General features: G+C 40.0%; 2 protein-coding genes across 3 annotated transcripts in view; both read right to left on the reverse strand.

The window, feature by feature from the left end:
* Positions 1-674: 674 nt before the first annotated feature.
* Positions 675-7,908, reverse strand: fam124b (family with sequence similarity 124B). 2 transcript variants are annotated; one of them, XM_039654870.2, is made up of 4 exons: positions 7,538-7,908; positions 6,207-6,244; positions 5,351-6,111; positions 675-2,137 (listed from the first exon to the last, which is right to left on the reverse strand). In XM_039654870.2, the coding sequence occupies exons 1-4, from the start codon at positions 7,612-7,614 to the stop codon at positions 1,652-1,654; spliced, it is 1,362 nt and encodes a 453-aa protein (XP_039510804.2). In that variant the 5' UTR covers positions 7,615-7,908; the 3' UTR covers positions 675-1,651. The 2 variants fall into 2 exon arrangements, with proteins under 2 accessions (XP_039510804.2, XP_088977053.1); XM_089120927.1 differs by having other exon boundaries at positions 7,472-7,594.
* A 4,049-nt stretch (positions 7,909-11,957) lies between these two features.
* cul3b (cullin 3b) overlaps positions 11,958-13,359 on the reverse strand; it is a 28,883-nt gene continuing 27,481 nt past the window's right edge. Inside the window, exon 16 of the mRNA XM_039654877.2 lies at positions 11,958-12,254. Coding sequence (XP_039510811.1) covers positions 12,123-12,254 — 132 coding nt within the window. The 3' untranslated portion in view covers positions 11,958-12,122. The remainder of the gene's footprint in view (positions 12,255-13,359) is intronic.

A 13,359-nucleotide genomic window follows, 5' to 3' on the forward strand; every position in this document is an offset into this window, starting at 1 on the left:
CCTCATGAGTACTTAACTCCACCTCATGAGTGTTTAACTCCGCCTCATGAGTGTTTAACTCCGCCTCATGAGTGTTTAACTCCACCTCATGAGTGTTTAACTCCGCCTCATGAGTGTTTAACTCCGCCTCATGAGTGTTTAACTCCGCCTCATGAGTGTTTAACTCCACCTCAGGTGTGTTTAACTCCGCCTCATGAGTGTTTAACTCCGCCTCATGAGTGTTTAACTCCGCCTCATGAGTGTTTAACTCCGCCTCAGGAGTGTTTAACTCCGCCTCATGAGTGTTTAACTCCGCCTCATGAGTGTTTAACTCCGCCTCAGGAGTGTTAACTCCGCCTCATGAGTGTTTAACTCCACCTCATGAGTGTTTAACTCCGCCTCAGGAGTGTTAACTCCGCCTCAGGTGTGTTAACTCCGCCTCAGGTGTGTTTAACTCCGCCTCATGAGTGTTTAACTCCACCTCATGAGTGTTTAACTCCGCCTCATGAGTGTTTAACTCCGCCTCATGAGTGTTTAACTCCGCCTCATGAGTGTTTAACTCCGCCTCATGAGTGTTTAACTCCGCCTCATGAGTGTTTAACTCCACCTCATGAGTGTTTAACTCCACCTCATGAGTACTTAACTCCACCTCATGAATGTTTAACTCCACCTCATGAGTGTTTAACTCCGCCTCATGAGTGTTTAACTCCGCCTCATGAGTGTTTAACTCCACCTCATGAGTGTTTAACTCCACCTCATGAGTACTTAACTCCGCCTCATGAGTGTTTAACTCCGCCTCATGAGTGTTTAACTCCACCTCAGGTGTGTTTAACTCCGCCTCATGAGTGTTTAACTCCGCCTCATGAGTGTTTAACTCCGCCTCAGGAGTGTTAACTCCGCCTCAGGTGTGTTTAACTCCGATATTATAGCCTATCCAAAAGATAAAATGCAATTAAGAAATTATATTAAATGATCATATATTGATATTAGGTAATCAACCATGAAAGGGAATGCATGAACTGATACAACAAACTGAATGCACTGTAAAGGCCCCGATGCACTTCAAGCGTGAATCGAAGAACGAACTGGTGTGACGTCATTTCTAAACAAATCAGGCCAAAAGCAAATTAGTTCGGAGATTGTTTCAGGAGTTCAAAACAGGTTTACAGACACTTTAGGGAAAAGTTTGCTTCGGCTGGTAAACGAACCACCATTGGTCGGTGGCGATGATGTAATAAGTGTGCCGAGGCTCCGCCTTCTTCGCCATGGAAATCTTCTCCAGTTCATTCAGTGTCAGTGAGGTCAGACATTTTTTCCATGTTTAATACTGTATAGCTGCTTGCTTCTAAGCAATCTGTTGTATAAAGTGCTATTAATAAAGGTGACGTGACTTTACTGGAGTGCATATCCAGATCGCTATGATTAGATGCTTTCTCGACCACTGTTTTCTCAGCGCTGTCATTTTTGTTGTGTGTATTTTGCTATTGAGAGGAAAGCGTGCAGCACATATTTGCATATTCATCTGCGGGCGGTTTCAGGATGTTCACTAACTGCTTTTTTACCCTTGAGTAAACAACAAAAAAGAATTTATGTCGGGCATAAAGTCGTTTTGGATAAAAGCACCTGGCAAATGCATTCATGTGAATATGTACTGCTTTTCCAATGAGAGTGGTCAAATGAAGAACTCTTCTGCTTGTGCGTGTGGATGGCGACTCTGGAGCAGAGACTCGTGCTTCGCCGTGTCAGAGGTCCACTGCGGCTCAGACAGCACATGCTTCAGGTCCCGGGACAGGGTCACCAGCGCAGACACCCCTACAGCACAACCCGTGTCCACATTGGTCTCAGGCTCCTCCTCTTCCAGCAGAAGGCATGATGTAGAGGTGTCGGAGGGTCCCGCCGGCTCACACCAGTTCATGGACTGGCCCGCCGGGCTGCTGCGCTGGGACGAGTAACAGGAGCTTCCCGGAGGAGTGCTGCAGGTGCCGTCTGATCCCGCCACTGACCTCAACCCTCGAGGAGACCGTCCCACAGGCTGCTCCCTCACACGGGACGGCCTCCTGCAGGGGGTTCCTCGTTCCCCGTTCCTTAGATGCGTCCTGGGACAGCTCAGGGGAAACGCAGACGTGTGGAGCGCCTGGGCTTGAGCTGGGGCGCTAACCTGCAGAAGAGGCCACGCTTTGTCATTTCAACACAATTCACACTTTTTAGGAACAGTTATCATTAATTCCAAAATCATTCCATCAAAAAGTAAAAATATCTACAATCATGCATTACACTTGCATTTGTTAAGTATGTTTGTGTAACTGATCACCCTCATCCTTCTATATGGTGAGGGTAAATATTTCGAAAGCTCAATGTTTTTAAAAGTTTTATTGAGTGTTCATCAGAGGGGTCAAGACCTAAACAAATCAGTACCCTAAATTGAATGACTTTTGTCGCACTTGAACCATGAATACACACACACGGAAAAAAAAAATCAATGGATTCGAGGAGTTTTGTGTAACAAAAAGAGTAACAAATAATTCCTTTGCGGGTCAATTTGACCCCCTGAGGAATGAACTGAATGCAAGGAATGTTTCAGTATGCATAGAAACACGTAAAATGCTCATAATCAAACTAAAAATGCTAAAACTTTACCAAGATATTATTTTATAATGTCTACATGTGTATCTGAATGCATCCTGAAGAAAAATTGACTTTAGGACCCAGAGGAACAGCTCATTTTGCTCCATATAGACAGAGCTATAAGTCCATCTGGAGTCATGAAATATCATGTTATATACAGTGATGTGAATAAGTTTGGACACCCATGCTAAAGTTGCCTAAAAAGAGGAATAAAAAATCATATTTTGGATATTGATCTTAATAAAAAAAATTAGGAAAAATCAAACCTTTTAAGGACCCCAATTTTCTTTGTGAATGAATAATGTCTCATAAATAAATAAATGTTCTTCTTTAAAATACAGGGTGCATACGTCAGGACACCCCTATGTTAATTTCCCATAGTCATGCAGATTTTTATTTTTAAAAGCCAGTTATTTCATGGATCCAGGATAATATGCATCCTGATAAAGTTCCCTTGGCCTTTGGAATTAAAACATCCCCACATCATCACACACCTTCCACCACACCTAGAGATTGGCATGGTTTTATTTCAGTTAGCCTAATAGCTGGTTTGATTTCCATTGAAAGATGATCTTATGGAAAGTACCCCATGCCAATCTCTTGGTGTGGTGGAAGATGTGTGATGATGTGGGGATATTTTAAATCCAAAGGTCAAGGGAACTTTATCAGGATGCATATTATCCTGGATCCATGAAATAACTGGCTTTTAAAAATAAAAATCTGCCTGACTCTATGGGAATTTAACATAGGGGTGTCCTGACTTATGCACCCTGTATTTTAAGGAAAAACATTTATTTATTTATGATACATTATTCATTCACAAAGAAAATTTGTGTCCTTATAGGTTGGAGTTTTCCTCATTTTTCTAATTAAGGCATTAAGTTCAATATCCAAAAGATGATTTTTTATTCCTCTTTTTAGGCAACTGTAGCATGGGTGTCCAAACTTATTCACATCACTGTATATTTTTTTTCCACAAGAGGTCGGCAAAGAAAGAAAGAAAGAAAGAAGAAGAAAAAATATTTTACCCGACGTAAAATATTTTGAGCTGAATTAAAAGTTGTGCATTAAATTGTGAGTTATTTTGAATTTAAAATAAGAAAAAAATAAGAAAGAATGTTAGGAATGTGCTATGTATTTATTATTTATTGATCAAATCTAGTCATTTTGGCATGGCTTTTATATATTTGATCAATTATTTCTAAATTATTTGATTGCTATTTGCTGTTTTAGAACAAAAAGCTATCTTTAAAAATATAAAATTTCCTAATGGGTGGAGTTGGGGTAAGGGTTAGGAATATTTCTGAACAGATATATACATGAACTTTAAATAAATGCATGTACAAAATGTAACCTTTTTTCCATGTTTTCAGTCAGTGTAGTTCGTTACAGCAGCACGTGTGGGATAAGATGACAATTTCAAAACAACCTTAAAATGTAGCAGATAAACTTAGGAAAATTCTATGGAGTATCGCAAAAATATCATACTGCGAGTTCAGTATCGTGAGATGTATTGAATCGGGACATGAGGGTACAGCTACACCCCTAATATATATACTGTATATATACAGTATATATACTCACAATCAAAGGATTATTAGGAACACCTGTTCAATTTCACATTAATGCAATTATCTAATCAACCAATCACATGGCAGTTGCTTCAATGCATCTAGGGTTTAAAAGAATGGTGTGAAAAGGGAAAAACATCCAGTATGCGGCAGTCCTGTGGGCGAAAATGCCTTGTTGATGATAGAGGTCAGAGGAGAATGGGCCGACTGATTCAAGCTGATAGAAGAGCAACTTTGACTGAAATAACCACTCGTTACAACCGAGGTATGCAGCAAAGCATTTGTGAAGCCACAACACGGACAACCTTGAGGCGGATGGGCTACAACAGCAGAAGTGTTTCTCCACTACAAATGGGAAAAAGAGGCTACAATTGGCAAGAGCTCACCAAAATTGAACAGCTGAAGACTGGAAAAATGTTGCCTGGTCTGATGAGTCTCGATTTCTGTTGAGACATTCAGATGGTAGAGTCAGAATTTGGCGTAAACAGAATGAGAACATGGATCCATCATGCCTTGTTACCACTGTGCAGGCTGGTGGTGGTGGTGTAATGGTGTGAGGGATATTTTCTTGGCACACTTTAGGCCCCTTAGAGCCAATTGGGCATCGTTTAAATGCCACGGTCTACCTGAGCTTTGTTTCTGACCATGTCCATCCCTTTATGGCCACCATGTCCCCATCCTCTGATGGCTACTTCCAGCAGGATAATGCACCATGTCACAAAGCTCGAATCATTTCAAATTGGTTTCTTGAACATGACAATGAGTTCACTGTACTAAATTGGCCCCCACAGTCACCAGATCTCAACCCAATAGAGCATCTTTGGGATGTGGTGGAACGGGAGCTTGGTGCCCTGGATGTGCATCCCACAAATCTCCATCAACTGCAAGATGCTATCCTATCAATATGGGCCAACATTTCTAAAGAATGCTTTCAGCACTTTGTTGAATGATTGCCACGTAGAATTAAGGCAGTTCTGAAGGTGAAAGGGGGTCCAAACACAGTATTAGTATGGTGTTCCTAATAATCCTTTAGGTGAGTGTATAGCTGCTGACTTAAAGTAAATTTAAGTCAAATATCATATATTAAAGAACCCTATTAGTTTAGGGTTGGTTTATATCATGATTTGCAAGTATAAGAGGGGATATAAAAAACAGAGCGCATTCCCCTGACCCACCTGAAACAGGATCTTGTTGCCGTCCAGGTCTTCAGTGTGCCACCGGGTGGAGCTGATGGGCGAGCAGGTGTTGGGCAGCAGGGGCACGAGCTGTCCGATCTCTCCCACGCTGAACTGCAGCACGGCGGAGCAGCACGGCTGCACCCGCACCCCCGGCGAGAGCTGCTTGATGGCCAACTGCAGCCGGAAGCCTTGCTCTGAGAGCAGGGTGAACCAGACGAACCCGGGCTTCTGCTCCTCCGCCCTCCTCCGCAGAACCGTCTCGTACAAACGCACGCTGTCCTCAAAGTTATCATAAGTGCTGTGCAGGGTCACTCGCACCACCTCCTCCCCGTAGTGCACCGTCCGCACTCCCCACACCGGCATCCCCGCACCCAGGCTGGAGAAGTCCCGGCTGGGCAGGAGGTAGGGCCTCAGTGGGGCGCTGGCCGGGGAGTTAAAGCTCTCCGCGTGGTGGATCTGCCAGGGCGGGCGCTGCAGAAAGTCCAGCACCCTGAGAATACGCTCCTCCCCGAAAGACTCGTGCAAGAACATGGTCACCGCGAGAGAGGGGAAGCCGTCCACAGGGCACAGGTCAGTCCTGGCGTCCTCCTGAAGGGGACAGGCGCGCTCAGATACCCGGAAGAGGCGCAGACCGGGCCGGACCCAGCGGAGCAGGCGGTCCAGGGTGAGCTGGAGCAGGAGCGAGTCCCCGGGGTTGGTGAGTAGGTGCAGGGTAACCAGGAGGCGCTCCTCCTGACCCGGGCCGGACACAAGCTCAGCTGTGTAACAGGTAGACAGGAACATATCACAGCAGATCTGGCTGAATCACACGCTCATGTGATATTGAATAGTAATTTATGGAAAATGGACTTACTGCTGCTGCTACTGCATGACATTTTACCGCAGTCAGATCTAAAAAAAAGAAAAGAAAAGAAAAACATGGTAACACTTTATTTCGATAGTCCACTTTAGACATTCTTCTAACTAAAAGTAACTTTGCAACTACATGTCAACTAACTCTCAATGGAGTATTAGTAGACTGTCAGTATGTTTTGGGTTCGGGTTAAGAGAATAAGTTGACTAGTTGCCAAGTTACTCATAGTCAGTATAATGTCTGTTGAGAAGCATCAAAATAAAGTGATAGATAGCAGATATTAAGAAGAGAGTCTACTAATACTCTAATGAGAGCAAGTTGACATGAAGTTGCAAAGTTATTTAGTAGAATGTGTAAAGTGGACTCCAAATAAAGTGTTACCTTGTGTTTTTGATGGTCCCTGTTGAACATTATTTTGACGTTTATGAGTAAATTTGAAACTTGATGTCAACTTATTCTAACCCAAACCCTGCCAGTCTACTGTTCACTCTAGTATGAGAATTAGTATAGACATATAACAGAATGTGTTAAAGGGACCACCAAATAAAGTGAAACCAAAACACTTATTATAATGGGTTTAATACCGTTCTGATGACATCCATCCTTTAGCATGGCCTATTGTGACCATGAGACTATTTTAATTTTAATTATTTTCAGTTGTTTCCCAGAAATCAAACATTAAAAACTTTTTAAATGAAGTTTAATTGGTAACACTTAACAAAAAGCATAAGGTTCATTAGTTAACATTAGTTAATGTATTAATTAACATGAACTAACAATGAGCAATACATTGTTCATCTTTGTTAATGTAAATGGTTTATCATGTTAGTTCACAGTGCATTAGCTAATGTTAACAAATGTAACATTTAATTTTAACAACTTATTACTAAATGTTGAAATTAATATTAACTAAGAATAATAAATGCTGAAGATTTAGCCATTCTAAAGTGGTCAACTAATGTTAAAGAAGCTTATTGTGAAGTGCTACCGTTTCATTCAAATGTTCATTCAATCAAAACAAATTTAGTAGGTTGCATACAAAAGAGTAACGTTAGTTGTGGGATTTAGATTTTGTTGCCGTTATGCCATGCTTTACTATTTGATTAAATATATTTAATAATATGTATTATTAAATAATTGGATTACTAGTCTATTTGATTAAATAACATTAAATCGCGCATACTAGAAGGTAAAAAAGTTATTTGTATTGTTACAGTGTACCGTTTGTTGCTGACGTCATAAAGCATTCGGCTGCTGTCGGTTACCGTGTTTCTCCCCCTTAGAGACGCAAACAAAAGTGAGTTTATCTTTAGCTTTCTCCGCTAACTCACCCCGCAGTGTCCGCGCCCGAGTCCGCCGCCTCATCCTCCGTCCTACCCGTGAAGAGAAGCGGTTGTCGGAGGAGCATAATGTGCGTTTACTCGAGCGCAAATCCAGCTGTAATCATGCTCGAGGTCTTCGGCGAGCGTCGTTCAAACCCGCTTGTGTTCGAGGAGTCGAGTTCACGCTGACGTCACTTCAGCGTTCATCATTTTTGATGATGAGGCACTCAAACTATAAACCTAAAATATCAAGCTAACCGATCTTTTAGATGGAGTCGCTACTAGAAGAAGTGTCTTTTGAGAACAGTCGGGGGAAGGGCTCCTCACAATAACAGTCCAGAGAGGGGTCTGAACCCGAGCAGATGCTGTCATCGGAGACGAGTGTGTGTGTGTGTGTGTGTGTGCGTGCGAGACACTTGGATTATCAATGTGAGTGAGCATCAATCCACTTGGATTTATATTTTTTGTTCTGCTATAAAATTGAGATATTGAGTGTCACTCAAAAACAAAACAAAACAAAAGACAATAGATCATCCAACACAATGCATGTCATACACACACAAATAAAAGGGGGATCCGTACAACATTCTCAATGTGGTAAACACTCACACTCTCTCTCTCACCCACAAACTCACAAACAAAGCATTCGATGATCCTATAACAGAGGTGGTTTTCTTTTCTTTTTTCAAATAAAACGTCACACACATACAATAATAATAATAATGAGCAAAATATAGCTGCAAGCAGCCATTACGGGGCCAAGGACAAAAGAAGACGACAAGACATGCCAACATGGCTGGGAGTTTCAGACCAACAGCAGCAAGGAGCAATTAAAGACATTTAAAGATGAATTTGGGCAAAATGGCTTAAATTATTTATACAGAAACTTATAAAATTATTTAATGGTTTATCACTTTCGACCAATAGGTGGCGCAGTTATGAAATCGATACATTGTGATCAGAGTGAGGTGACAATGACATACAAAGTTTGGTGTCAAAATGTGAAGGCATTTCAGAGATAAAGCTTAAATAGTCATTTTCGTAGCATGCCTCAACTTTGATGCTGTGGTATACGAAAACTAAATCTATTGTCACAAAATCCATAACTTTTAGTCGGCACGGTCTGGAGATGATATGATTTGATTTTGGTGAAAATCGGACCAACGGTCTAGAAGTTCAAAAAAGAAAGTTTTAAAAAACAATAAAGATGGCGGACAGGAAGTTTGGCTGATTATGGCAAACCTGGTATCTATGTTTTTGGCATAACCCAAGAAATATATTAAGAACAGTGTCATTAAAATAGGCAAATTTATTCAAAAGTTATTAGCATTTTCAGAAATTAATTATAACTTTTGACCAACAGGTGTCTAAAAATCTTTTGAGTACCTTCAGGGCATGCTGCTTATGGCACACACTGAGTTTCGTAACGTTACACCAATGCATTTGTTAAGTATAGCATTTATATCACAAAACTGTACTGAATTCAATTGCAATTTCACATTTTGTTCTATTATAGCGCCACCAAGAGGCCCAGTCCCAACAATTTTTTTACGTGTCCACAGAATGAGCCCATACATCTGTGTGCCAATTTTGGTGAAAATATCTCAATTCGCTTCGGAGTTATGTAAAAAAAAACACGTAAACAATAGGTGTGTTCGACATCGCCTGCGGCTGGATGCAACCGATCGGCGAGAACAGCCGCGTGCAGGCGGGGAGGAGCTGCAAACGGAGACGTGAAGTCGAACAATTCTGGTTCCCGTAGTGACGGCTCACGTGGTGTTTGCATGCTTACCACAGCTGAAGTGAAATAAATGCAACATTTGCCAAATAAACAGATATTTCAGACACATTTTCATTCAATACTTTACTGCTTCATACAGCATCTGTTTGAACTAGAATAAAGTTCAAAATAAGCCTATAATCAATGACGTGGAATCAACGTTTTTTAATCAGTTTTATTTTGATAAACATAATAAACATGACACAATATAACATTGCGACTACATGAAAAGAGTGTTTAAAATACTGATTTGTGAGCTTTAGTGGAACTAAACGTGTGAGAATAAACACGAAACGCACGTGATCGTTGTCATGCGGTGAATCCGGCGAATCGTGGAACAGCTGTGACATCATCAGAGCTCGTGCAGCCGCTCTTGAGAAGCTGCGCTGGCTGAGTCCTCCGGCTACTCTCGTATCGCTCTCGCGGTACTTTGATGGCATATGTCACAGTCACGTGGAGTCAGCGCTGCATCAAGTCGGACAAAATTTCTAACCGGCATGCACTGTTTCAAGTCAGCCGACGATCGGTCTGCGCAGAGCTGCATGAAGTCGAACAAGCCTAATGACTGACACATGACTTTGATTGAATTTTACTACCCCTTACTATATCAATATTTTTGCATTTAGGCATTAATGAGAAGCCAGCGACCTATATTTCCAAACTTCTGACGGTGGTTTCGTCTCGATCGGACTAGCAGTTTCGCAGACATCGGCAAATGTTTTTAAATGCTAAATCGTAACACTACACAAACCATAAGACGAAACCTAGAATGATTGGTATCGTTGGTATCGATTCAGGAATCCAACGAGTTGACTCCCATAAAAATACGTCGACCACAGCCAGAGTTATACGCATTTGAAAATGTAATTTTACCACTGGGGGCGCTATTTCTGCATGTCATGGACTCGGCATGACGCCCTGAATCTAACGAGACCACTTTTATTATTTTTGGACAAACCATTCAGAAGTTATGAGCAAAAATAGGCATTTTTCATATCTCTGGACCAGTAGGTGGCGCTGCGCCGAAACGCAGCATGTAGCCTCAGGTCATGCTTGTGCGGAGATACAGCCTTACGTCTGTTTTCGCATGTGGTACGTAAAATTAATTTGTGTGTGTGTTTATCGAAAACGGTTAAGCGAATGAACTTGAATTCCATAACTTCTTGTCGGCACTGCCTGGAGATGATCTGGTACAATTTTGGAGAATATCGGACAAACCGCCTAGGATGAGTTCACAAAAGTAGGCTACCAATTCAAAATGGCGACCATTTATTTATTTTTTTGATGGAAAATGACGTTATAGGGTGCAATCGAATCGTCATGAGCTCAGGAATCAGAGGAAAAAAAAGAAGTTTGTTGATAGGCCTTATGGTTCAATATTATCATAATAAAAGTGAAACTTTGGACTGGTGGTGGCGCTAGAGGGAATGAGTTAAAGACACCAAAATTGGTGTATTTAATGTTGGGACTGTCCTCTATCAGAATGTCAAATCAGAACAACTTTCCCTCAAACAGGTCTATGGGCTGCCATAGACGCCCAGTCGGAATAATAATAATAATAAGAACGAGAACAGATACAATAGGTGTCTCCACACCTTCGGTGCTAGGCCCCTAATTAGAATACTCTGCATCCAGATAAAGTTCCCTTGGATTTTGAAATTAAAATAGACCCACATCATCACACACCCTTCACCATACCAAGAGACTGACATGGGGTACTTTCCATAAGATCATCTCTCAATGCAAATCAAACCAGCTATTAGGCTAACTGAAATAAAACCATGGTATGGTGAAGGGTATGTGATGATGTCACATACAGTTTGTCCTATGAAGTTATTCTTCCAGTCTTCTGAAGAAAAGAAGAATAACATGTTGTGTGAAAAGAAATGTGTAATTTCAGACAACTGTCGCTTCTTTCATGTCCTGACTCCCAGGATCCTCCACTGTGAAAGACTACAACAGCAAGACGACGAACAGTCTGACCCAAAACGGCCAATCCTTTTATTGTTTTTTTCCCGTTCTTTTTCTAAATTTATTGATGAAAACAAGGCCCTGTACAGTTCACTTCAGCATTGAGTACAATAACAATTATTTTACAATTTATACACATTGAAATATAATAATGCTGAAACCCAAACTGCCCCCCATCTGTGTTTAAACAGCATTCAAAAGAATTCCTTTAAAATAAAACGCTTTTAAGTCATCTTACAATTGGCCATGTCAGACATGAAGAAAAAAAAAAAGAAAAAAAAAAATACAGCCAAACCACCTTTTTGTATGCGGTGCAAGTCCACCTGTGTTCACTCCGGCGCCCTGACAGCGAGGCACAGGCGGCAGCAGTCAGAGATGAGGACCTGAACTAACTATAAGGTGCCATGAACCAAACTCGCTTACACACATAGAAGAAAACTAAAAACAAAAAAGGAATTTCCAAATGACATGAATGGTCTTAATTAAATCTAATAATGGGACACAGTGTGACTTAATTTATTAATTTGGTTGTATGCTTATAAGGGACAGACACACACACACACACACAAAAAAATTCTCTCATAGAGACCAAAACCTTCTGTAAAAGCTTTGAATCTAATCCAGTGGAAAGCCTTGTGGGAATCGGTAAGAACAATTTAAAACAAGTTCATTAGAATGTGAAGCTTTTCTTCTCAGTTTATTCCCAGTATGAATGACAACAAAGGCAAAAAAAGGACATAAAATAAAATAACATCCCATGTGAGGTGTGTGACAAAGTCCCAAAAACGATGCTTGCTTGCTCAATCTCACTCGCTCTTTCATGCCAGATTCACCTTCGCTCCTTCATGCTACATATGTGTACACTTTGCGATCTTCTGGTGTTCTTGCCAAGTATTCTCTCTCAATAAGTCCTTCAATACGCTTTTTAATGACCACAGGACTCGGGAGGAATCGCGCCTTCAGCTGCTGGGTTACCTAAAGGCAAACACACACGAGACAAGCTGAACTTCTCGCAGCAGAAGCCCAAATACACATTTCTGGATACAGTGAAACACAAAATGCTGCTGATCTTATTTTTTGTGGCCCTTGGAGTCCCTCACAACCAGAGACATCACAGTTATGTACGGTTATTAACATGGGTGAACAACAACAAAAAATTTTGTGCTATATACGTCATTATGCTTTTATGCTATATACTTCATTATGCTTTTATACTATATACTTCATTATTATGCGTTTATGTTATATACTTCATTATGCTTTTATGCTATATACTTCATTATGCTTTTATACTATATACTTCAGTATGCTTTTATGCTATATAATTCATTATGCTTTTATACTATATACTTCATTATGCTATATACTTCATTATGCTTTTATACTATATACTTCATTATTATGCTTTTATGCTATATACTTCATTATGCTTTTATACTATATACTTCATTATTATGCTTTTATGCTATATACTTCATTATGCTTTTATACTATATACTTCATTATTATGCTTTTATACTATATACTTCATTATTATGCTTTTATACTATATACTTCATTATTATGCTTTTATACTATATACTTCATTATTATGCGTTTATGCTATATACTTCAGTATGCTTTTATGCTATATACTTCATTATGCTTTTATACTATATACTTCATTATGCTTTTATGCTATATACTTCATTATTATGCTTTTATGCTATATACTTCATTATGCTTTTATACTATATACTTCATTATCATGCTTTTATGCTATATACTTCATTATGCTTTTATACTATATACTTCATTATTATGCTTTTATGCTATATACTTAATTATGCTTTTATACTATATACGTCATTATGCTGAAATTCTATATACTTCATTATGCTTGTATGCTATATACTTCATTATGATTTTGTGCTATATACTTCATTATGCTTTTGTGCTATATATATACTTCATTAATATTTTGTGCTATATACTTCATTATGCTTGTACACTACATCATTATAGTTTTATTCTATATACGTCATTATGCTTGTATGCTTCATTATGATTTTGTGCTATATACTTCATTATGCTTTTGTGC

Source organism: Pimephales promelas, chromosome 16 (assembly GCF_988280905.1).
Source record: "Pimephales promelas chromosome 16, fPimPro1.hap1.1, whole genome shotgun sequence".
NCBI classification, from domain to species: Eukaryota; Metazoa; Chordata; class Actinopteri; order Cypriniformes; family Leuciscidae; genus Pimephales; species Pimephales promelas.

Excerpts from the sequence above, each read along its gene's own strand:
- fam124b (XM_039654870.2), bottom strand. The coding sequence starts at position 7,614 with ATGCTCCTCCGACAACCGCTTCTCTTCACGGGTAGGACGGAGGATGAG. Across the intron at positions 6,112-6,206 it reads GTCATGCAGTAGCAGCAGCA|CTGAGCTTGTGTCCGGCCCG; the intron begins GTAAGTCCATTT and ends CCTGTTACACAG. Across the intron at positions 2,138-5,350 it reads GCAACAAGATCCTGTTTCAG|GTTAGCGCCCCAGCTCAAGC; the intron begins GTGGGTCAGGGG and ends CCTCTTCTGCAG.